The sequence below is a fragment of the Odocoileus virginianus genome, chromosome 12 (assembly GCF_023699985.2).
Source record: "Odocoileus virginianus isolate 20LAN1187 ecotype Illinois chromosome 12, Ovbor_1.2, whole genome shotgun sequence".
NCBI lineage: Eukaryota > Metazoa > Chordata > Mammalia > Artiodactyla > Cervidae > Odocoileus > Odocoileus virginianus.
Genome location: NC_069685.1, coordinates 59732599 through 59757542, shown reverse-complemented (window position 1 = coordinate 59757542; position 24944 = coordinate 59732599). Strand labels below are relative to the sequence as shown.

The 24944-nt window shown below is 53.0% G+C and overlaps 1 protein-coding gene across 1 annotated transcript; it reads right to left on the bottom strand.

Annotated features, from left to right (window-relative positions):
- Positions 1-450: 450 nt before the first annotated feature.
- FOXN4 (forkhead box N4) lies at positions 451-23935 on the bottom strand. The gene is made up of 9 exons (XM_070475441.1): positions 23850-23935; positions 11396-11541; positions 6772-6896; positions 6565-6678; positions 6127-6254; positions 5397-5493; positions 4543-4750; positions 1877-2269; positions 451-829 (listed from the first exon to the last, which is right to left on the bottom strand). The coding sequence occupies exons 1-9, from the start codon at positions 23933-23935 to the stop codon at positions 570-572; spliced, it is 1557 nt and encodes a 518-aa protein (XP_070331542.1). The 3' UTR covers positions 451-569.
- Between the last annotated feature and the right edge of the window lie 1009 nt (positions 23936-24944).

The following is a 24944-nucleotide window of genomic DNA, read 5'->3' as shown; positions in this document are numbered from 1 at the left end:
AAATATAAATAAAGGTACGTAGGGTCACAGTGCGTGGTGGGGCTCAGGAATCTGCCTATGAAACCCTAACAGACTACGAGGGAAGGGGGCCTGCAGGCCAGTGGGGCAGGTGCCTGGTTCAGTGTTCAATCTGCTCTGGTTCACGAAGGCTGGACAGTCTGCCAGCCCACCCCGGCCTCGGGGCCTGTCTGCTGGAGACTGAGGCAAGTGTTTCATCCCAGGAGAATAAATTAAAGGCCTTCCCACTGGGGTGTTTCTGTGGAGCACTGGTCCCAAAGTGGGCTTCAGGTCTTTCGGGAACCAGTGAGGAGGCAGACTGGAGAGGCCTTGTTCTCAGCTTGGCCAGGCCTCGCATCTCGAGCCTCAGAGGAGCGTCACGGGGGCCTTGTCCACTCTCCTCTGTCCTGCTGACTTGAGGAGGGCCCAGAAACTTCCCCTGGAGGTCAGGCAAGGTTAGCCAGCAGCCACGGTTCAGAGGCCTGTGGGAGGGTAGGGGGCCCTTCCGGGAACACCTGGCCCCATGAGCATCCTTCCAGGGCCCACCTTCTGGGGCAGGCGAAGCGTTCAGCTCAAAGAAGGGCTATCGGCTTGTTCCCCGCAGCGCCCAGGTACTGAGAGGAGGAGGCGGTGGCTGACGTGGCCACACTGTCAGGGGTCGAGTAGGCCGCGTAGAGACCGGTCACCTGAAGGTCTGGGAAGGACTGGTCGCTGCCTCCAGAAACGGGGGTCAGGCCTGAGGCCCCTAGCTCACAGCCCAGCGGGGAGTCTCCGAAGGCCCCCAGTGTGTCCAGGCTGAAGCCTTCATCCTTGATCTCCTCCCAGAGGTTCCCTTCCAAAGACAAGAGCGTTCATGTCAAATGGACGGGAGTTCGAATCCCATCCTAGGGATGCAGCAAAGACCACGCGTGTGGCTTAAACTCACGGACAGTAGGGAGGGGCCAGCGTCCAGCCCTGGTCCTCCCCTCCCCACCCCCGCGTCCTTGGGAACATCACCACTGTCTCGGAACCTCGGGCTCCTTGGATGGAAGTGAGCTGATCAGAGAACCCGCCTCCTAGGGCTGCGAGGCTTAAACTAGGGGTGCGTGGGAAGCACTCAGCCTGCATTAAGTGGCACCATCATGGTCAAAGTCAGGGGGCAAAAGCATGATTTCCTTTTAGCTGCGCTGTAATCCGGGGGAGAGGAGGGGCAGTTCAAACATACCCATTTCACAGCTATAACTGACCTAGTTAGTAATTTGCTAACTAACTCACCTGCTAACTTGTCCCGTTCCCTCACTAGACATGCAACTCCTTGAAGGGCAGGGGATTTCTTGGCCCTTGGCAGGCTCATAGTAGGTGTGCCATTGCATTGGTGGTTTACGAGGCCTCATTGAATCTGAACTTTCCTTGTTCATTCATTCATTCCCTGTGTACTGAGGGTGACCATGTGGGTCAGAGCGTGACCTGGCATGAGGCTGGCACATGCAAGTTGACACAGTTTCTAATTGAAAATGTGGGGTCAGAGAGGGCTGGGTTGAAATACCAGTTCTGCCACATATAGCTAGGCAGCCTCAGGCCAAATGAAGTCTGAATGAAGAAATGGGACTTCATTTCTCTTGGTCTAAGTTTTCTCAGCAGCGGAATGGAAGTGTGAAATGGCAGTGGCCTCCAGGACTGTTGCAGGCTGAGATGGGATGATGCCTCCGAAGTGCTTGGCACAAGGCCTGGTATACTGTAGGTGCTAACGAAACACCTGTGATTCCCTATGATTAGGCGCTTGGGAGGTGTTTGCTGAAGGAATGAGCTGTGGGGTAAATGTCGACGGCTCTCTTTCCCCCCAGTCTTTCTGGCCGCCTCCCTCCCTTCTGTTCCCCTCACCCGCTTCCTCCGGCCTCACCCTGCAGAGCGAAGTCCATGATGCTGGGGTCCAGGGCATCCACCTCGGTGTTCACGTCGGTGCTGATGTTGATGAAGTCCACAGGCGCCCTTCCCAGGGCGGGGTGGGGGAGGGGGCTGGGGCTCAGGTCCGGCAGGGCGTGCAGAGGCGGGGTCTGGGCTGGGGCCGGAGAGTCTGGGGCCAGATGTGCCTGGGGCTGCGCCTGGTGGTGCAAGGGGACCGACTGCAGGGACAGGGTCACCAGCGGCTGGGGTGGGAGCCGGGAGCCGGCCAGGCAGCTGTGGGCCATGGCCACCGTGGTGGCACGGGTCAGCACGGGGGCCTCAGGTTCCCCCGGCTTGCCAGGGCGTCGGCAGCTTTCTGGCCGGTCCGAGATCAGCTTGTCCAGCTCCTCTGAAGGCAAGTGGGAGAAGTCATTCATCAGAAGCCACCCTATAGCTCCTGGGCCCCCAGCCCAGGCCTGGATTCAAACCCAGTGTTATCATCTGTGTGATTTTAGCAAGCCTCTCGGACTCTCGGAACGTCAGTCTCTTCATCTATGAGACGGCCTCACACACTCTACACGGGGTCGTGGAAATGGAATGAAATCACAAATGACATAGGGACTTGGAACAATGAGACGGGTCTCAGATAACACTGGCTCCCCTCTTGGGGACAGTGCTTTAGAGAATAATCCTATAACTCTAGGACTTCACTAAAACCTCATAACAGGCCTACAAGAGGGAAGTAAGGCAGAGATTACAAATCCCACGAGACTGGGACAAAAGTTATTACATACAGGGGGCCCTAGCCAGAGACATGAAGCATTGCTGTGGACTGAAAATTGGATCCTCCTCCCTCAATGCTCTTCAATAGAAATAAGATGGAAGTTACTCAAAATTATTTTTAGTTGTTGGCTTGTGTTTTATTGACTGCAGCAGTTCTGAGACTGGACCGCTAGGGTTGCACACATTTTAGAAATGAGGACTCTTAGAATCTAGAAGGTGAAATGGCTCACCCAAGATCTCACACCAAATAGGTGTCAGGATGAGCCCTGGCTATCAAACCAGACTCCAGAGCTCGCAGCTAAGGGCCTACTGGGTCCTGCTATGGTCCTGCTCAACTTATTGAACTGTTCATCTCTGAGCTAGACTCCCATCCCCCTTCACACCCAAACCTCAAGTGTGATGCTATCCACAGGGCCAGGCCAAATATTCTGAAGGCTGGCTGGCATTAGCCTCCCAGGTCATTCTATCTATTCACATGCATTTGTATATCCCCAGCTTCACATCTCTTAATTAAAAAAAAAAAAAAAGCAGGTGTGATTTTTTTTTTTAAATCTAAAGTAACTCATGAACAGGGTAGACAGTTTGGAAAATAGAGAAACATGAAGAATATAAAAATTATCAGTGGTCTCTCCATTCACAGTAAAGATTTTGATATATTTCTTCTAGTCTCTGTGTATACATATATATTTATATCTATATAGATATACATTAATTGACAAATGGGTGTGGATACATATGTATTTTAGAATGTGACCACACTAGGTATATTGATTCATAACCTGCTTCTTCATTTATCATGTTGGGAACATTTCTTTTTAGAGATAGAAATATTTTTGGAATACTAATACTTGCATGGTATATTATATCTGTTTAATCTCCTATTGTAGGATGTCTAGATTGCTTTCAGTTTTTTACTATCAGAAATCACTTCATGATGGATAACTTTGTTCATAAACTTTTTGCTCAAATCTTTGATTTCTTCAGCATAAACTGCCCGAAGTAGAATAAAGGAATCAAACTGGGGACCAAATTTGCAAAGTTTCATGATATTACTTTGCCCTGGGAAAGTTTCACACTTTACATTCCCATCAATTGTACGTGGCAGTGCTGATTTCTCCACATTGTAGCCCATACTGGGTGTTACTATTTTATCACTCTTGGGAGTCTGTTCCAGTATGGTAAGAAAGGTAAGGAAGCCTTGCTTTCCCGTGGTTGCTTTGCGTGGCATGTGTGTGGGAGACACTGGGGTTGTTAGTGAGATTCTATGCTCGTTGCAGGATGGGCAGGGTGCAAGCACGCGTGTGCATGTGCACGTGCGTGCGTGTGCGTGTGCTGGGGCGCCTGGGCCTCACCGGGGTTGGCCATGCTCCGGTGGATGGCAGCCGTGTGCGTGTGACCGTGCGTATTCATATGGTGGGGCGCTGGGCCTCACCGGGGTTGGCCATGCTCCGGTGGAGGGCAGCCGTGTGCGTGTGCACGTGCGTATGCGTGTGTGCGTGTGTGTGTGCTGGGGCGCCTGGGCCTCACCGGGGTTGGCCATGCTCCGGTGGATGGCAGCCGTGTGCGTGTGCATGTGCATATGCGTGTGTGCGTGTGCTGGGGCGCCTGGGCCTCACCGGGGTTGGCCATGCTCCGGTGGATGGCAGCCGTGTGTGTGCACGTGTGTGTGCGTGTGTGCGTGTGTGTGTGCTGGGGCGCCTGGGCCTCACCGGGGTTGGCCATGCTCCGGTGGATGGCAGCCGTGTGCGTGTGCACGTGTGTGTGCGTGTGTGCGTGTGTGTGTGCTGGGGCGCCTGGGCCTCACCGGGGTTGGCCATGCTCCGGTGGATGGCAGCCGTCTGCGTGTGCACGTGTGTGTGCGTGTGTGCGTGTGTGTGTGCTGGGGCGCCGGGGCCTCACCGGGGTTGGCCATGCTCCGGTGGATGGCAGCCAGGTCCTTCCTCTTCCACTTGTGCATCTCCTCCTCCATCTTGTCAATGCGGGCCAGGTTCAGGGCCCACAGGCAGCCCTTGCGCGAGGAGCCGCTCATCTTGTTCTCCACCTTCTCAAAGCACTTGTTCAGGGACAGGTTGTGCCGCACAGAGTTCTTCCAGCCGTCAGGAGCTGTCTGGGGGCAGAAACGGGCCCATGGGAGGCCTCTCCGCAGGGACCTCTCTCTAAACCCCTCTCCCTAGGGGCAATCTCAGACTTGGGCCTAGAGGAGTAGGGGGGACAGTGTCCAATGCTTAACCTTGATTGGGAAGACGAGAGAGAGCAGTGAGGACTGTGGCAAAGAGGAGGGCCCAAGGCTTCCAGATCTGCTCTTTTTCTCCTACTCAGGAGACAAGCAAGTGAGATGATGCTAATATGTGGATAATTTGTCAAGTGTATTAGATGTGTATTAAATTTTTAAGTGCTCTTACTTTATTGTAAGGTAACCAGACATTGCATTGCACCTCACACCCTCTTCATTTTACAGTTTCTCTGTGTTTGCATCATTATGTTTTACCGAGTCTGAGCTGAATAGCTAGATTGGCCCTCTAGCCTTTGCCCCTGGGATGCCTGGTGAACTCCTATTCATCCGTCAAGGGCCCAGCTCAAATGCTCCCTTCTCTTTCTGGATTTCTTGGCCCATGTCAGTGAGTGCACATTGCAGGTGTCTTTGGACATGACTAGGGGACTAAAAGGGTGGTTTAGTTTGGCCCAGGTTCTAGCAGTGCCAGGGAGAGACCAGAGCCACTCTAGCCACCCCCAACCTGGCTGAGGCCGCTCACCTTGAAGTAGGGGAAGTGCTCCTTCATGAAGCTATAGATCTCGCTCACAGGCAGGCTTCCTGTCTTGCTGTTCTTCAGGGCCATGGCAATCAGACAGCTGGAGGCAAAATGTGGGGCAGGCCAGATGTGAGGGCATCTCAAGCTGACAGCCCAAGGTCCCCTCTGCCAGGAAGTTGGCCCTGCTTAACCCCGCTGGTACCAGCCCCTAGACACTCACAATGTTAGCTCTAAATACCTTTTCGTGGCTCTATGTCTTTCCCGCCTCTGCCCTTGACCTTGAGCTCAGCTATTGGTAACAATTTGAGAAAACTTTTCCTCCTTTTACCCCTTTCTCATCATTACTGGGCCTTTAGACATTAACTGGGCTGTTTAACTGCCTTCCCCAAATCTTGTGAAGTACCCATTACTCTTATTTGATGACCTTCTACATCAGAGGGAACTGAAGCTCAGAGAGGCCAAGCCACTTCCCCAAGGTCACACAGCTAGCTTGTAAATGACAGAGTGGAGTACTGGGCTCAGGGTCTGGAGTGGGTTCTCAACCCTGGGAACTGACTGACCACATGATGATCCGTCCTAAGAATGGGTCCCACCCGGGGGTTCCCACCTCCCAAAACCTTCCTTCCCCTGGGAAGCCTAGGCCACCACACCCAGCTCTCTGAGATGCCCTCGAGACAGCCCTCACCCCTCTCTTCCCCAAGTCCCCCACCGTCCCAGCCCTCCAGGACCTCACCTGTAGGAATAGATGGGCTTGGGATAGTGTTTGGGGTGCAGTTCCTGGGATGAATGCACAGCCATGCGGGGCTGGGGGTAGGGAGGCCGTGCCCCAAATGGGGAGCCATACAGGCCCACAGGAGCACACTTCCCATCGGGGGTGGGGGGATGAAGAAGGGTGGCAGGGAGAGAGATGGTGAGAGAGAGCATCAGTCACTCATGATCACCCCGCTGCACCCCCATCTCAAAGATGCAGGGTTTATAGCCCTGGCAGACCATCTTGTCTCCGCCCAGCACAGGGTTTTGGGTGGAAATCAAATGAACAACCCCAAGACATGGTGAAGAATGTTCTTCCCATGTTCCAGGTGGGTAAACTGAGGCCCAGAGCAATCCCTAGCCAGCCCAAGTCAGGAGCGTGTGCCTCTGAGTCCAGCCCCCCCCCATCAGCCCTCAGTACCTGCTGTACACCTGGGGGTAGCGGGAACTGAGGTTGCGAGGTGGAAGAGTACAGCTGCGGTGGGCTCTGCAGGCTGGACGAGGGCTGGCCCCCCACAGCGAACTGGTTCATTTGCTGGGGCCGGGAGAGAAGGAGACAGAGGGTCGAGGGCGACCCCAGCCCTGTGGGACCCCTCCCTCGCTCCTCGACCCACGTGGGGGCACTTACACTGGCGCCGTGGTTGGTCAGGGGACTCAGGCCCAGCATGCCTTGGGGGGCTATGCCAGCTGGGCCTTGGAGCAGGTGGCCTGGGGCGGCTGCCACGTGCAGGTCAGCCGCCCTGGCCAAGGCACCTGGAAAGGGAAGCACAGAGATGCCTGGGCTTGGGGGTGGTGGCCATGGACAGGGACAGCCCCGCCCCTGGGCACCTCTGGAGAATGAAGCCATCCCCCACCCCAGGGCTCGGTGCATAGTAGGTGCTTGGCAAACCACATCTCTGGATGACAGTGGTAAAGAGCGGGTTCCCACCTTCTCTTCTGCCAAGGATCAGCCCAGGAAAAGCAGATGTACCCCCCTCTCCTGTGCTGGGCCTGTGACAGGCATTGCTAATCTATCACAGAGTCTCACTGCACCAGCCTGACTTTAGGTAGACAGTGCCAATCAAGCAAAGCTGATGTACAGGATGATCCTGCCCTGGGGCCTTCAGCTCTCCTCTGAGCTCTGGCTGCCACCTGGGCTCATCCTTTGTGCTTTGGTCTGTCTACTTTGTCCTTCCATCTCTGACCAGACCCTTAGTTCCCTGAGAGCTGGGACCACATTCTAAATAACTCAGTGCTGCAAACACCTTGCATGGTGACAGGCACGCAGGAGATGTGCCATGATGCAGTGAAGGAAGGGGCTTCCTTACTTCACAGTTCCCATCTACCGAATGCCTACTGTGTGCAAGGTACTTTCTGCATTGAGTCCTCCAACACCCCATGAAGGCAGTTCTGTTATCTTTTCATCGTAGGTGAGGAAAGAAGTTCAGAAGCAAAGGCATCTGCCCAAGGTCACATAGCTGTCCCCTCAGGGTTCTAGATCAGGGATCGAGAAACTATTGGCCACCAGACCAAATTGGCCCACGACATATTTTTGTAAATAAAGTTTTATTGAAACACAGCTACAGCCATTCATTTACATATTATGTATGGCTGGTCTTGCACAGCAGTGACAAAGTTGAAATGTTTCAGCGGAGATCATCTGACTCAAAGGGTCTAAAATATTTACTGGCCCTTTACAGAAAAACTGTGCTGACTCCTGCTACTGATGTTTTCAGTTCAGTTCAGTTGCTCAGTCGTGCCCGACTCTTTGCGACTCCATGAATCGCAGCACGCCAGGCCTCCCTGTCCATCACAAACTCCTGGAGTTTACTCAAACCCATGTCCATCGAGTCAGTGATGCCATCCAGCCATCTCATCCTCTGTCGCCCCCTTCTCCTCCTGCCCCCAATCCCTCCCAGTATCAGGGTCTTTTCCAGTGAGTCAACTCTTCACATGAGGTGGCCAAAGTACTGGAGTTTCAGCTTCAGCATCAGCCCTTCCAATGAACACCCAGGACGGATCTCCTTTAGGATGGACTGGTTGGATCTCCTTGCAGTCCAAGGGACTCTCAAGAGTCTTCTCCAACATCACAGTTCAAAAGCATCAATTTTTTGGTGCTCAGCTTTCTTCACAGTCCAACTCTCACATCCATACATGACCACTGGAAAAACCATAGCCTTGACTAGAGGGACCTTTGTTGGCAAAGTAATGTCTCTGCTTTTTAATATGCTATCTAGGTTGGTTATAACTTTCCTTCCAAGGAGTTAGTGTCTTTTAATTTCATGGCTGCAATCACCATCTGCAGTGATTTTGGAGCCCTAAAAAATTTGGCCAAGAACAAGTTGTCCAATGAAAGAAATACTCCTAGGTGATAAGTTTTAAACTATGGGTCCTTTTAATGTACTGCAGTGATTGTTTTTCTTCTTAGGACACACTTTCTGTGTCCCTAAACATTTAACCCACTTGCTGTGATTGCAAACTGGCTGCCATTTGCTGAGTACCTACTGTGTGCTGGGCCCTGTGCTCAGTACTCCTTAAACAAACGTTTGTTTATTTATTTATTTGGCTATGCTGCATCTGAGTTGCAGCACACAGGATCTTCTTCATTGTGGCACACAGGATCTTTAGTTGCAGCTTATGAACTCATCATTGCGGCATATGGGATCTAGTTCCCTGACCAGGGATTGAACCCAGGCCCCCTGCATTGGGAGCTCAGAGTCTTGTAGCCACTGGACCACCAGGGAAGTCCCTGTGATACTTTCTTTAAAGAAGCCAAAGTACTTAGAAAATTTTTTGTGGTAACCATTTTAAAAAATTGAAGTATATGCCATGGAGAAGTAAATTCAGCACCACCTTGAATAACATTAATATTAAATCACATTCTTCTAAGGTTCTTTTCTGGCTTAAGACTGATATTAACTTCTGGGACTTTCCTGGTAATCCAGTGGTTAAGACTTTGCCTCCCAATGCATGGGGTATGAGTTTGATCCCTGGTCAGGCAGCTAAGATCCCATGCGCTAATCCCACAATATTACTTCTGTTTTAGGTTTTGCTTTTTGGCCGCCAAAACCCAAAAAATAAAATGGAAGCAATATTGGAAAGAATTCAATAAAGGCTGAAAAATGGTTCACATAAAAAAATCTTCAAAAAAAATTGAACTATAAGTTACAATGCTGTGTTAGTTTCAGGCATACAGCAAAGTGATTTAGTTTTTATATATATATATATATGTATATATATATATATAAACTTTTTATATATAATCTGAAAATCTTTTCCAGATTCTTTTCCCTTATTGTTGTTTAGTCGCTCAGTCGTGTCTGACTTTGCAACCCCATGGACTGCAGCATGCCAGGCTTCCCCGTTCATCACTATCTCCTAGAATTTGTTCAAATTCATGTCCGTCGATGATGCCATCCAACCATCTCATCTTCTGTCACCCCGTTCTCCTCCTGCCTTCAATCTTTCACAGCATCAGGGTCTTTTCTAATGAGTCAGCTCTTCCCATCAGGTGGCCAAAGTATTGGAGCTTCAGCTTCAGCATCAGTCCTTCCAGTGAATATTCAGGACTGATTTCCTTTAGGATGGACTGGTTGGATCTCCCTGCAGTCCAAGGGACTCTCAAAAGTCTTCTCCAGCACCACACTTCGAAAGCATCAATTCTTCAGTGATCAGCCTTCTTTATGGTCCAACTCTTACATCTGTACATGACTACTGGAAAAACCATAGCTTTGACGATACAGACTTTTGTTGGCAAAGTGATGTCTCTGCTTTTTAATATACTGTTTAGGTTGGTCATAGCTTTTCTTCCAAGAAGCAAACGTCTTTTAATTTCATGGCTGCAGTCACCATCTGCAGTGATTTTGGAGCCCAAGAAAATAAAGTCTCTTACTGTTTCCATTGTTTCTCCATCTATTTGCCAGGAAGTGATGGGACCAGATGCCATGATCTTAGTTTTTTGAATGTTGAGTTTTAAGTCAGCTTTTTCACTCTTCTCTTTCACCTTCATCAAGAGACTCTTTAGTTCCTCTTTACTTTCTGCCATAAGGGTGGTGTCATCTGCATATCTGAGGTTATTGATATTTCTCCTGGCAATCTTGATTCCAGCATGTGCTTCATCCAGCCCAGGATTTAGCATGATGTACTCTGCATGTAAGTTAAATAAGTAGGGTGACAATATACAGTCTTGACATATTCCTTTCCCAATTTTGAATGAGTCTATTGTTCCATGTCCAGTTCTAACTGTTGCTTCCACCTGCATACATGTTTCTCAGGAGACAGGTAAGGTGGTCTGATATTCCCAACTCTTTCAGAATTTCCCAGTTTGTTGTGATCCACACCGTCAAAGGCTTTAGTGCAGTCAATGCAGCAGAAAATGTTTCTCTGGAATTCCCTTGCTTTTTCTATGATCCAACAGATGCTGGTAATTTGATCTTTGGTTCCTCTGCCTTTTCTAAATCCAACTTGTACATCTGGAAGTTCTTGGTTCATGTACTGTTGAAGCCCAGCTTGAAGGATTTTGAGTATTACCTTGCTAGCATGTAAAACGAGTACAATCGTGCGGTTTTTGAACATTCTTTTTGGCATTGCCCTTCTTTAGGACTGAGTATAGTTTCGTGTGCTATATTTCGTGTACTAGATCCTTGCTGTTTATCTATTTTGTATATAGTAGTGTGTATATGTTAGTCCCAAACTCCAAATTCATCTCTCCCCTTCCGCCCTTAACCCAAAGTACTTCTAAAGAAGTAAAGGAACTGAACTTCTGTAAAGGGTCAGACAGCGAATATTTTAGGCTTTTGCCAGCCACATGATCTGTCTTGTCTGTTTCTTTATAACCTTTGAAAAATGTAAAAGCATTCTTAACACAAGGGCCATACAAAAACAAGCCATGGGCTGCATTGGCTCCCAGAGATGGTCATTTGCTGACTGCTCAAGGTGTTCTAGATGTCCCAGGCTGAGGGGAGGGGCTGTCTTTATTCTTTGCTGAAACCGGAGCTCACACAGGGCCTGGCACACCATGATGAGCAAAAGAGCGAACCACATCCCTCTGGGGAAGGGAGAATTAGTCCCATTTTACAGAGGCAGAAACTGAGGACTGGAGAGAGAGCAAGCCTGACCTGGCCACAGCTACCCCGCGGTTCACGGAAGCACCGGCCATTGCCCTTCCCTGCCTCCCCACCCCGCCCCACCCTGTGCCTACCTGGGTGCGCGTGGGGCACACTGGGGCCCATCCCGCCCCACCCTGCCACCACCCCGCCCCACCCTGTGCCTACCTGGGTGCGCGTGGGGCACACTGGGGCGGCCCAGGTCCACACGGCCACTCGCCGTCTGCTGCAGCCTTGGCACATCCACGGCCGTGAGCCACGACAGAGACTGCAGGTCCCCGGGAAGGTCATCATCACAGGGGGTGGCCAGGAGCCTGCGGGGAGGGGCAGGAGCTCGGGCGGGGGCGGGGAGCTCAGGCCAGCTCCTGGGGCTCCTCCACCTCTGGGATCACCCCCAAAGCTTCTCACCTCCCCCAGGCCACCTCATCCTCCAATCCGCCCATCCCTGGGGAGCCCCCTTTAGCAGCCAGATTGCACATCCTCAAACCTTCCCTTCATTTATTCACTAGACACATCTTACTCAGGCCCTACCCCCAAATGATAAACATTAGTGTTGTTAAGCACTTACTATGTGCCAGGCACTGTATCAAGTCCTTCCCAGGTATTAACCCAGGGAACACCCCCAGTCACCTGATGAAGCAGGTGTTATTATTCCCATCTCATAGACGGGCAAACTGAGGCTCATAGCCCTGAGTCACTCACCCAAGGCCAATCCGGAACAGGAAGTGGTAGGGCTGGAACCCCAGCCTGAACTCCTTACCATGACCCCAAGCAGCCCCTGGAGCTTTCAGTTAGGATACATGCCCCCCGCAACTCACCCAGCACCAGAGCAAAAACATTTCTTTCTATGCAAAGAAAGAGTACCCATCAAGGATAGCAGGCAAGTACCCCCAGTTTGGGGTAACCATGGCTCCCCAGTGTCCTTCAAGTGCTCACCCTACACCTCCAGGACCCTGGACCCTACAGCACCATCCTGTCTGTGTTATAATGTACTGTGTCTGCAAACCGGCCAAGAGCCCATGCCAGCCCCACCACACGCCAGGCACTTTCTGGTCTGTTGACCCGAGGCCCACCGTCCAAATTTTAAGCTCCAAGTTTCAAAAACAGGTGTACTGGGGCCCCAGGGAGAGAGAGGGGTGCAGCCTGGTTTTCTCGTGCACGGGACCGTGGGCCCAGCTGGGGCATCAGCCTCCACCCCCTCCTGCCATCTGCATGGCCCCCCTCAAGCGGCTCTCTCTCTCCATCTCTCTCACTTCCTTGTGTTTTAGGGCCACAATTAGCGTTGCCATGGCACCGGCTACTCGGTTGTCCCGGGGCCTGGGCCCTCAGCCCACCAAGCTAGCGTCAGGTGACTGCCCAGCCGCCCTGGCGATTGGCTGCCTCGTAGGAAAACACAGCCTGGAAACGATTTGAAAACTCGGCCAGCCCGTGTCGGTGGCAGCAGTTGGCCCGGCTGCTGTCCCCTGGAGGTCCATTGTGTGACAAACGACTGTTGCCCCCATGGCACGTGGCTCCCATTGTCCTGGGGTCTCCCTGCAATTGTTTTTACAGCCCCCCCACCCCCCGGCTGCTGCCCATTCGACCCGCTAATAACTCATCTGGATGAGTGACAGCCACGGGCCAGGCCTGGGCGATGCCATCTGTCCCCTCGGGCCCGTGGAGACCATGGTGTGAGGCTGAGGGCTTGATGCGCCGCTCACCCAAGTCCCCTCCTTACCCCGTGGCTGGCCAACCTTCCAGCCTCTGGTGGTGGGAGCCCCACCCCTGCTCAGTAACCTGTGTTCCCCAGTGCCCTCACGGCTCTTCCTGGCATCGTCCTTGCCTCCTCCTGCTCCAAGGAGGCTTGGAGGTGAAGCTCTGGTGCAGGTTTCTCAAGGTGGGGGCCCCACCAGAGCCCCTTGAATGGTGGTGTGGGGCTTGTAGACACACCAGGGTCCTGGGCATCACTGTGGGGCAGGATCTCTGGAGGCAGTTGAATCTGTTAGGTGATATGTTATTTAAGAGCTTGGACTCTGGATTCTAATCCTGGTCTTCATTTACCTGTGTGCCCTTGGGCCGCTGACTTAACCTCTCTGAGCCCCAGTTTCTTTGATCTACCAGTTGGGCTAAATAATAGTTCCTATCAGACTTCCCTGGTGTCTCAGTGGTAAAGAACCCACCTGCCAGGAGAGGAGATGAGGGTTCGATCCCCGGGTCGGGAAGACCCCCTGGAGCAGGAAATGGCAGCCCACTCCAGTGTTCCTGCCTGGAGAATCCCATGGACAGAGGAGCCTGGCGGGCTACAGTCCATGGGGTCGCAACAGTCAGACACGACTTAGTGACTAATCCACCACAGGAGACTGAAAGTACATCAAAGCTTTGGGCTCTGGGGTCACCCAGACCTGCCCCTGTTGCTGCTACCACTAGCGGCTTCCACTTACTGAGTGTTGTGTGTGTGCTTTGACAGGCCCATTTTACAGGTGGAGAAGCTGAGGCCCTGAGCTTGCAGATGCTCTGAGCTTATTTCCCCCAGGGTGAGAATCACCGCTGTCCAGCTGGTAGAGGCTGAGGTAGTGGTGCTCTTCCGATCAATCTCTCCTTTTTCTCCAGCTGCTTGAGAGCCCCGCCAGGCTTCCCTGGCCCTCACTGCGGCGCACGCACCCCCGCCCCCAGCCCTGCAGTGGCGGGGAGTCGGCCCTGCCCCTGGCGCCGCCCTGCCCCCCCAGCGGAGCGCAGTCCCACCTCTGGGACTCTCTCTCTCCCATCCAACTGTGCCCACCCCTGGAGGCTCACTTCAAATGCTATCTTCCCTCACCTCATTTTACCCACACGGAGACTGAGACCAAGAGAAAGGAGGCAGTTGGGGCCAACGTCATCCTCCAGGAAAGGAGCAGGGCAGGGACTCCGGGCTCACTGTGTGGGCCCCTTCCTGCCCAGGAGCACCTTCTCCTCCAGGAAGTCTTTGCAACCCAGACCCCAAGCTCAGAGACCCCCTCTGCACCCTGGGTGGGTAAGTCCTGCCCTGCCATCTCTTTGCCCAGATCCTTCGGCTCACTGAGGGCTGGCCCCAGCCCCCATCGGCCCAGGTCTCAGCACACAGTGGAGCTACTTCAATGCCTGCTCGGCCAGTCAAACAGGCTGACCCCAGGCCACTGACCCAGAGAACTGGGTGACAGTGACTGTCACATCCAGCAGTTTAGCCGTCCTCTGCCTCCTTGAGCCCTTGCAACAGCCTCACGACAGGGACAGGGGACAGGTAGCCCCACTTTACAGGTGGGAAAACTGAGGCCAGACCAGTGAAAGCAAAATCGCAGCCAGGACTTGAATCTGGGTCTGTCTGCTGCATCCTGGGCTGTACCTGCGGCACCACAGGCAGAGAAGCCCCGTCCTCTGGGAGAAATGCCCCCACCCCGAGTCCGGGGCTCTTAGCAGGGGCCGTGTGGACCAGCGTCACCCAGGAGCTGGTTCCACTTTAGAGTCTAAGGCCCAGCCCAGTCCCTGGAGTCTCACAGTGGGGCTGTGGGGCCCTGGAAGCTGTGCAATAGTGCCTCCCTGAGCTCTAGGGGGCGGGGGTGGGGGACAGCCCTGAGGGGGTGTGGCAGGGGCTTCACACAGCTCAGGCTTTGCTTGGACAGATCTGGGTTTGAGTCCTTATGACCCCCTGTCTGTGCGACCTTGAACAAGTCACTTGAGGTCCCTGAGCCTCCATTTTCTCATCTGGAAAATGGGAGAGGAACAGACCGCTTCTCCCTGGGCTGTTGAGGGCATCAAGTGAGTCAGTGTGTGTTCAACTTTCCGCACAGGTCTGACCCCCGCCCTCCCTCCTTGGGGGCTCACTGCTCATTCTAGGGGTGGACAGCCAGACCCTGCTCCCCCTGCCATCTCCGGCATCCCAGAGGTTGTCTGGTCCTCCCTCCCAGCCAGGCCAGAATGCCAGCCTCCGTGTGCCTGGCATGTGGCCCTGCCAGTCTCCTGCAATGGCTGTGGATGCCTGGAGCTGTGCAGGAGCCTGCCGGCCCTGAAGCCTGGCTCACATCCTGCTGCCCCGTGACTCACCTGGCTCCAGGCACCTCTTTACCGTGGGTCATAGGAACCCAGAGGTGATGCTCTGGGGCCTCAGTGGGAGTGTCCCATCCCCACTGCCCGGCCTGGGGCCCTGACCATCTCTGTTTCTGTCTCTCCCACCCTCCTCTGACCCTGCAGATGCACACAGCCCCTCTCCACGGTGCCGTGTGAAAGCCCTCAAAACCTCCCCCTCACCCGTGCCTTGAGTTTCCTCATTCGAGGTGCCCCCAGGGGCCTACTTCCTGCTTAGTCCTAGAGAACTTCATGTTAAGTGGCCTCAATCATGGGATCCGTGGCAGTTGTGACAAGAGAAAGACTTTGTGGTTCAGGAACCACTATGACTTCTGAGCCACAGGCCCTCAGAAATGCACTGAATTCCCCAGCCTCAGTTTTCCCACCTATAAAATGGGCACAAATGATAAACAGAGCTGCAGTGTCTTATACCGCACCCAGGACTGGCATGTCAGTGTAGAGGTGAAGTGGCTTGTGAACTGTCCTGCCATCTGCGAGGGTTTGGGATTATTGCCACGAGTGAGTGTGTGTGTGAGCCTGTGCCAGTCTCTTGAATGGGTTTCTTGTCTGCTGGAAAGTGTTGGAGGTTCGCGATGCAAAGGAAGAGGCAAACCCAGTCCCATCACCCTGGGGTCTCTCTGTGTCTTTGGGTGAGGAGGAGAGCGGTCTCCCAACCCCGGGTCACCATGTCACTGATGCCTGCCCACCTGGGGTCACCTCCAGCGAAGGCCGCAAGGAGCATGAACCTGCAGAGACCCAGCTCCTTCCTCTGCCCCCTCCACTCCCCACCCCGTCCTGTCTCGCTCCTGCCCCTCTGCTCCAGCTCTCTCCCTCTCCACCCCAGCGTCTCTGTCTTCTCGGGGTGCTGTCTGTCCCTGGGTCTGAGGGGCCCTGTGATGAAGTCCTGGCCCCGCTGTTCCTGTCTGGTGACATCGGACGTGCTTCCACACCTTCTGAGCCGCAGTTCCCTCCCGTGCAGAGTGGGGTGATACTGACAGAGACAAAGAGCCCACGAGAGGCTCTTGGTAAACTTCTACCATCTTCCTGCAGTTCCTTCTCTCTCTGCTAGCATCCAGGGCACCCCCCCACCCCCATCTCCTACAGACTTGTCTCCCTCCCACACACTCACCCACCCATCATTCCTGCGTCCCCACCGGAGGGCTGCCACTGAGCCAGGCTTTCAGGGGATGTGGCTTCCCTAATAGCTCAGTTGGTAAAGAATCCACCTGCAATGCAGGAGACCCGCAGTTCAGCTCCTGGGTCAGGAAGATCTGCTGGAGAAGGAATAGGCCACTCACTCCAGTATTCTTGGGTTTCCCTTGTGGCTCTGCGGTAAAGAATCCACCTGCCATGTGGGAGACCTGGGTTCAATCCCTGGGTTGGGAAGATCCCCCAGAGAAGGGAAAAGCCTGGAGAATTCCAGTTGGACATGACTGAGTGACTTTCACTTTTACTTTTGGGGGGAAGACAGCAGTTAACCCATGCACCTGTGTAGGTAATTCCCACACATCCAGTTTCCCCATCTATAAAGCATTACTGGCTATATATATATAAACATATATAGTTCCCTCAGGGCCCCACTTGCCCTAGGACTCTAAGAAGGTGGAGTAGCACCCCAAGGTTAGAAGGTGTGAAACCCAAGACAGGCCGGCCTGAACGCTTCCTGACTGTATGACTGTCACCAGCCCTGGGACTCAGTTTCCCTATGTGTAAAGTGGGAAGAATAATAATAGCACCGACCCTAAGCGGGCTGTCGAGAACACATTGAGAGTTCATCTAAGCATCAGATCAGAGGAAGCATCTAGCTTTCTGCCGAAAAAGCAGGTTAAACTATTAGCTCAGGGGCTCCAAAGCAGACCCCTGGCACTGCATCCTTCTCAGACCCAGTGGGGGAAATTTGTTGCCAGCAGCGATCCTCATTAGCGAATGGAAAGCTTTGGGGTCAAAAAGAAGACAACCTAGGGAGCACTCCAGAGTCCCCTTGTGAATAAAAGGGTTCCCCCACAGCTCTCCACCCAATGCAGGGGGCAGTCTTTCTTCTCAAAGCTCAGCCCCACTCATCTTATTCTTATTAAAACACACACACGCACCCCAGGGGTACCATCACTCCCTTTCAGAGACAGCAAAGGTGAGGCCGAGCCCGGCGAGCTGGCCCCAGGCACCTGCCCCCGCACCTCCCGCCTGTCCCTCCCGGGGCCTCAGTTTCCCCATCTGGAATGTTGGACTTGAGCCTCTCTCATCTCTGTGGGGCAGCCACTGGGACACACAGCTTGCAGGGCCCGGAGGACTGTAGAGTGGGCAGCCCAGCTCTGCCGGCAAGTGGGATGCCGAAGGGTCTGACCCATTACAAGGGGGTCAGAGCCTGGAGCGTCTGAGAGGGGGCAGACCCCGGTTAGCAGCCAGGTGGTACCCTGGGAAAATCAGCATCAGAACGACCTATTGTCAGTGCAATAGTGTGTGTGTGCATGTTCAGTTGCTCTGTCGTGTCTGACTCTTTGAGACCCCATGGACTGTGACCGCCAGGCTCCTCTGTCCATGAGATTTTCCCAGCAAGAATACCAGAGTGGGTTGCCATTTCCTTCTCCAGGTGATCTTCCCAACCCAGGGATCGAACCCACGTCTTCTATGTTGCAGGTGGACTCTTTACTGCTGAGCCACCGAGGAAGCCCCAGTGCAATAGCAAGGGTGCCGTTTGTCAAGTGCTTTCTCTGCGCCCATCACTTCACATGGAACACACGTGTGCCCTCATGCATCTTTGCTCTGAAGCCTCTGGGCTTCTCAGAAGGGGCGGGCCCTTTGCAAGGCTCTTCTGAGCTCACTGCACCTAGAAAACCTGGGCCCAGGGCTCCTGTGTTTCTCTTTTTGTAGCATTTCTGTGTAGTTGGTTGTGAGTGGAGGCCCTGGGGTCCACCAGGCTTGGCTTTGAGCCCCACCCAGTCACTTAATAGCTGTGAGATTTGTCTGCAGTCATCTGCCTCTCTGAGCCTCAGTTTGCTCATCTGTAAAATGGGGGGTGCTAACACCTGTACCCATCTCATAGGGGTTTGTAAGGACTAAATGTAGTTCAGGTGGGACACCCCAGAGCACACATCAATCTGCATGGCGTGCTAGCAGTTAAGATTGACATACACCTCCATAGCAGGGTATGGACTCAGCATGAAGCAGGCTCCATGGGGAGGAACACTGCAGAATATCTGGCACTCAGGAATCATCTGATTCATTCCACAAATACCTCCTGAACTCCTACTTGCCAGGCCCTGGCAGGCAGATACAAAACTCCCTCTGTCCAAGGAAAGAACTTTCTAATTGACCTAGGGATGCAAAGGAGGAGAGGTCTGCCCCCTGGCATGGCCACCTTCCTGCCAGTCCACTCAGGTCTATAACTCCCTCATCTCCTGCCAGCCTGTGGAATAGCTGCTTACAATACCCATTCTGCAGATGGGATGACTGAGGCCCGGAGAGAGGAGGAGATACCCCTCAGCCACACAGCATGTCAGCAAAGGAGCTGGGATTTAAACCACCCACCCTGGAGCCTCTTCACTTGGATACTTTGCCAGCCTGGCTGAGCTATATCAAGTTGTAAGCAAGAAGGGCAAACCCTATTCATGTTATTTTCAGAAGGATCAGGCTGCAAGGTGCCTCCATGGTGCTGGGGCCACTGGTCAGGGGGCCCGTGGTAGCCCTGGGCAAAGAGAGATACCCCTGGAGTCCACGGCTACTGTTCTGCACTGGCCAGTGGGCCATGCTGAAAACATTAATGAACAATATCGCTCATCAATTAGCTATGTTCATTGATCCTTTGGAGGGACAGAAGATGAGCCGGAAGAATGGGGCCTGGGGTGGGTGAGCCCCAGGTGACCTGGATCCCAGTCCTGGCCCCACTCCTAATGCAGGGAGGGGTCCCTGTGCAGGTGACTCACTGCCTTTGATCCTCAGTTTTCTCATGCACAGAACAGAGGTGATGGAAGGGCCTGGCTTGCTTCCTGGTTCAGGGTAGGTAGATCACTGCAGGGCACAGTGCAGTGTTTGGCTCAAGTGCTAGGCGCATGTTTGTGGAAGGGATGGATTTCATACCCAGCATTCAGAGCAGCCTTTTAAAAGGGACATCAGAACTTGTCACTGTCCTTAAAATCCATTAGTGTAGTAAGAGTCAAGCTCCTTTCCATGATCTGACCCTTGGCCATCTCCTCCCCTCTCCCCTTTGCTCTAGCAAACCTGCTCATCTTTCAGGTTCCCCAAACATTCCATGTTCTCTTTGCACATGCTGTTCCCTCTCCTGGGAACGCTGTTCCATGCACTCATTCACAGCCAGCGCTTTCTTGTGCTTCTGGCCACAGCCTAACAGTCCCCTCCTTTGAGAGCTCCTCCCTCATCACCCCCATCCCTGGTAGTCCTTGCAGTGTTGTGTCTGAGGAATATTTAGCATTTTGCCACAAGATATTCACTTATACATGTTTCCAGTCTTTCCACTCTAGGAGAGCAAGGACAGAGAGGCCCTCTGCTGTGGTCAGCAAATGACCTGGCACCCTGTGGGCATTTATGCCATACCTGCTGGAGTAGCAAAAGGAAGAGGGATCTCCCCCAAGTTCAACCGAGTTCAGCTCCAACACATCTAACATTCCTCAATTTCTATCCCAGCTTAGACACCACCTCCCCCAGGAAGTCCTCCCAGACCAGCCCACTATCTCCTAGACCTTCCATTCCCTGGAATGAATACAGTTGCTAGCTTCTACCCTGGCATAAACTCCTGAGCTCACTGGTTTATTTTAACCCTCTTATCTACCCCTGCCTTCTCAGTCCAGTTCAGTCCCTCAGTTGTGTCCGACTCTTTGCGATCCCATGGACGCAAAGGAGGCAGCACCCTAGGCCTCCCCGTCCATCGCCAGCTCCCGGAGCGTGCTCAGACTCATGTCCATTGAGTCGGTGATGCCATCCCACCAGCTCTCTCTCAGGACAGAGCCCACATTTAATCCTTTATTTCCTATCTTGGGGATTCTTAGAGTTGATACAGCAATTGTGCAGTGGAAGGAAGAGATGTTTGAGGTTTGAATCCTATCTCAATCTCTTTGTAGCTGTGTGACCTTAGGCAAGTTACTTCAGGTCTCTGTGTCTCAGTTTTCCCACCTGTAAAATGGAATCAGAATTCCCACCACAGAGGATAACTGTGAAGATAAGATCAGATAACGTCTAAGAAAGGGCACGAGGCAGCTACTCAAACCACATTTCTCTGTTTTCTCCTCTGGCCTTTCATTGTTACTAGGAGGGGTTTGCCCAGAAAATATTGTCTCTGTGGGGAGTGGGGCAGAGCCACGTCTGTCTGTCCATCCGTCTGTCCACTATGATTGTAACCAGGAGGTTTTACCTGCCTTCTGGAGATGTGGTTAGTAAGAGATTGTTACATCATTACTAACTGTTCTTGTTTCCAATCCAACCTTTACACAAAAGGGATTAGCATTTCATGGAGCTGTTTATTTAGTGAACACATCTTTTGTAAGATCTTCTGTAACCATTTACAGGAAAAAGAAAATCAAATGCCATCGTAGTAAGCTCAGAAATTCCCCACTGGGCCAAGAGAGAGCATAACATGCAATGATTTGATTAGGAATTTGGAAAAGAGACTCTTTATTTTCTAGAACTTGGCTTGGGACTTGGTCCATGTGTGAGTGCTGGATGCATGTTTCTGGGGGTGGAAACACAAGACCTGGAAGGGGGACTGCACCCCAGGAAGATTACCTCTCTTCCCTTGCCCTCAGGTAGCCTGATGAGCCCCTGGCCACCCCCGAACACCCAGAAGGGTGAAAGTTGGTAAAGATGCTTGGATAGTCACTGCCGGATGGAGCACCCCCCACCCAAGGAGGTTACAACCGATGAGTGGAGCCATTCTGTAATGAGGGTAAACCATCCCCCACACTCCATGCAGTGGGAGGCTTAAGAGGAAAGGCAGGTGGTGTCTGCTTGCCCTGGTCCACAGGACAGGATTTTGTCATCACTTGAGCATGCAACTTCCCTGAGTTTCTCTGGATGTGCTATTTCTTGTGTGATACTTATCCATTCATCTCTCCACCTAAGGCATATTTATAAAATATCTCCCATGTGCCTGACAACTGATTCGCCAATGAGAAAACCACTGTGCAGAGAGGTCAAGACTTTTGCCCAAAGTCACCTCCTTTCTTAGGGGAGGGACTGAGGGTCTGTGGAGTCAACACCCTGCAAAAGGCTCTGTGATGATAACCACTGAGCAGCTTGGTCCTGGGAGAACCTGAAGTTCCAAGGGTCAGCACCCTGTCTCCTCTGGCTTCTCTGGGCCTGTTTTCCAATCTGTAAAAGGAAGTTGTTGGATCTGATCTCTAGAATAAGGAGTTAGCATACAGGAAGTGCTTAATACCTCTCCAGGTCTCCTACTACCCCGAAGAGAGTGGATTTCCAAGAGTGTTGACCCAAGGGGGAGACCAGCTAACCCAGGTTGAGCAGGAGCTGTTAGCCGTTGCTCCGGCGGCCCGGCTGCCTGCATCCCTTGGCCCCAGGCGGACTGGGATGCTGTTTGCCAATTTGCTGTCTAGGCCCAGCCTGACTCCAGACAGCTCCCTGGGGGACAGGGCAGCGGCTGTGCCCCCAGCCCCCACCCGCCCATGCACAGCCATTGAGAGTTAACGGCCGCCGAACTCCGCCCCTGGGGATGGAAGGGCAGGCGGCTGGGTGGAGGGCTGCGAGGGGGGCTGGAACCAGCTCAGAGTCACTCCCTGGAGAGGCGGGAGGGGGAATGGGAAGCCCATAAACTTCTCCTGGGCTATTAACCCGGGAGAAAAATGGGAGTGGTTGGAGAAATGGGAGTGGGCTGGGGGGAGTCGCTGTGTAATCACAAAAGCTCCCCTCCAGGAGAAAGCACCGTCCGTGGGCCTGGCCGAACACCTTTTCGAGATGGATGCACAGGCTCCTCCCAAGGACCTGCGAATTGGGCTCTCACAGCTCAGCGTCACAGATGAAGAAACTGAGGCACAGAGGGGGCAGTGACTTGTCCAGGGTCACACAGCCACGAGGTGGTGGAGCGACTTGCTCTGTTCCAACCGCCTGTGCTCCCCTCCAGCGGGGCGTGGGAGAGGTGGCCGTGGTTCCCTCTGAGTGGGGGCTTGAGTCCCCACTGTTCCCGTAACTAGCTGCATCATCTTGTTAAGTCTTGTTAGTTTAATCATCTTGTCGGTTTAATCTGGCTAAGCCTTGGTTTTCTCATCTGCCAAACGGGCCTAACAGTGCTCGTTTCATAGGTGGTTGTGGCACAGGGCAGGCAGGCAGGTACTAAAGCGTTAAGAAACCATCAGCTATTATTTTTGTTGTTGTTATTCTGCCTTCTGTTTATGCTGTTTAACATAAGAAAACATCCCTGAATCCCTATGAAAAGGAAAGGCTGAACCCTTCAGGATTTCCCCAAGATCATATAGCAGGCAAGTGACAGAGACGAAATTGTCATTTAATCTAAGAACTCTATGCAGTGGGTACCGTTTCTGTGCCCATTTCATGGAGGGGGAAACTGAGGCTCAGAGAGGTCCACACAACCAGAGAAGCTGGGATTCTGACCCCAGAGCCAAGCTCCTGACTCTAGTGTTGCCCCCAGTGCACCTGCCAGGGTTTAAACCCTTTCAGCACAGGAAGCCCAGAGGTCTTCTTTGGTTGTGGGATCTTGGGGAAAGCATTCCACTTTTCTGAGCCTCGTTTTACCAGCTGTACTACGGGGGCTCATCAGAGCAGCTCCTCAAGCTGGGCATACAGTAGGTGCCCACAAACTGCTGTGTGTCTGGCACACATCTAGGCCTCCAGCCCCACCCACAGCAGCCTCTCAGCAAACCCTAGTTTGAATGCATGGCCTCATTCAGGTCTCTGAAGGCAGTCTCCAGACCCACAGCCTTCTGGAAGCAGTCGCCCTCTAATTGGGGTCTGTGGTCTTCCCCAAAGGCACTGCTGGTGAGTTGCAGCAGCCCCGGGAGGCCAGACAACCCCTGGGTAAACAGGGCTGATCCGAGGTGACAGCCTGCTCTTCTCAGGCCAGCCCCTGTCCTGTCCCCACTCCCTCATCTGGGCCGTGCCCCCTCCACCCCGGGATGCAGGGCGCTTGTCTTGGGGGCGGGGCACTGGGAACCGGATGGGCCTTCAGTGGCTCACGGAGGAGAGAGGCTGAGGATTCCTTCTTTTTCTCCTCCTCCCTCCCTTCGCTGATGACTTTGAACAAGCCCTTTCTCCTTTCTTGGAGGGCATTTCCTGGAGGCCTGTTAAGCCCACTGGAGGAGAAGCCATAACTACTATTGTCATCTCAACAACCAACCAGATGCCCAGTCTCTCTCTCACCCAGGAGGGGACTAAAGACTGCAGGCTTTCCATGGTCCCCTGCCCCCAGGCCGCAAGTCACACACCCTCAGAGAGACACCACCTTTGAGACCAAGATCTTCTAGTTCACCTGCAGAACCACAGAACTGAATGTAACCATAGTTCTTGGGCAGTTTCAGAAACCATCGCCAGTGCATAAACACTTCAAACAATTCAAAAAGATGTCATTTGTTATTGTCGAAGCCCTCACCTGTATTCCTGTGGAGAGGGGTGGTGATTTTGCCCTGAGTTTCGAATAATTCCTGACATCATGGATGAGATGTCACTTTCTATCATCTCCTTGGGGAAAAGACAAGCAGAAAACAAAACTTCCATCAGCAACGATGTGGACAGGATGGAAAACTCATAGTTTTCCCACAATTCAGAAGGCTAGAGCTCAACCAACAGAACACTTGAAAAGTACTAGAGGATTCCTGGGAGTCACAGGTCACTTTTCCAGGGCAATTCTACAGGGTTTTAAAAGCAAATGAAGAGAATGGAATGAAATTCCAGGCTCTTTCAAATTAATGGGGGAAGGGCAAAGGAAGTCTCTAGAAGCCAAATGTCAAGTTCTGGAAAACGTGTACTTGCAAAATAGGAATCAGAAAAACCCGATTCTCTTCCAAGCCTAGTGTTGTCAACCACAGCTCAGTTATGACCACTTTGGAAAAAATTGAAAAGGACAGCCTGATGAGTCATGGACGTTTCTCTGGGGGAGCCAAATTCCCACTTGCAAAGGGAATAATCTCCGCAGAGCTCCCACCCTGGAAATGGCTTCAGAAATGTCACATGCCCTTGCTGGGAAACCAATCTAACCCCCCACCACTACCACCGCCACTCCACCCTCAGCCCCCCACCCCCGCTACACACAAATAGAGCCTTTAAAAGAAATCTCCCTTAAGTTTCCCAAACTCTGAGCCTGAAACGAACACAGAAACCCACTAGACTCTCAGATCCGCCCCCAAAGTCATCAAGGATTCTTGGAAAGGAGGAAAGGGGAGCAGAGAGAGGCGGCCCCCCGCAGCCCCTGCCCCGAGTCTCCCCCCTCCCAGGAAATGCAGTGCCGGGCACTGCCCGGGAAGAGGGAAGCAAAGCCGACCGTGCAAGGCGGTACCTGGAGCCGATCCTGGCTGGGCCGCCGCCACAGGCGCTCCTGGGGCGGGACGGGGTTTCCGAGGGGGGGCTCCCTCGCGCTCGCCCCTCGCGTTCCGCAATTTGGCCGCCGTCGCAGCTCGAACCGTTTTTAAATTTCCCTCTCTGGAGCTGTCCAGCTCAGAGCATGCGCAGTAGCTGCGTAGGGGGGCTT

Excerpts from the sequence above, each read along its gene's own strand:
- FOXN4 (XM_070475441.1), bottom strand. The coding sequence starts at position 23,935 with ATGATAGAAAGTGACATCTCATCCATGATGTCAGGAATTATTCGAAAC. Across the intron at positions 6,255-6,564 it reads TACCCCCAGGTGTACAGCAG|TGTGCTCCTGTGGGCCTGTA; the intron begins GTACTGAGGGCT and ends CCCGATGGGAAG. Across the intron at positions 830-1,876 it reads CATGGACTTCGCTCTGCAGG|GGAACCTCTGGGAGGAGATC; the intron begins GTGAGGCCGGAG and ends TGTCTTTGGAAG.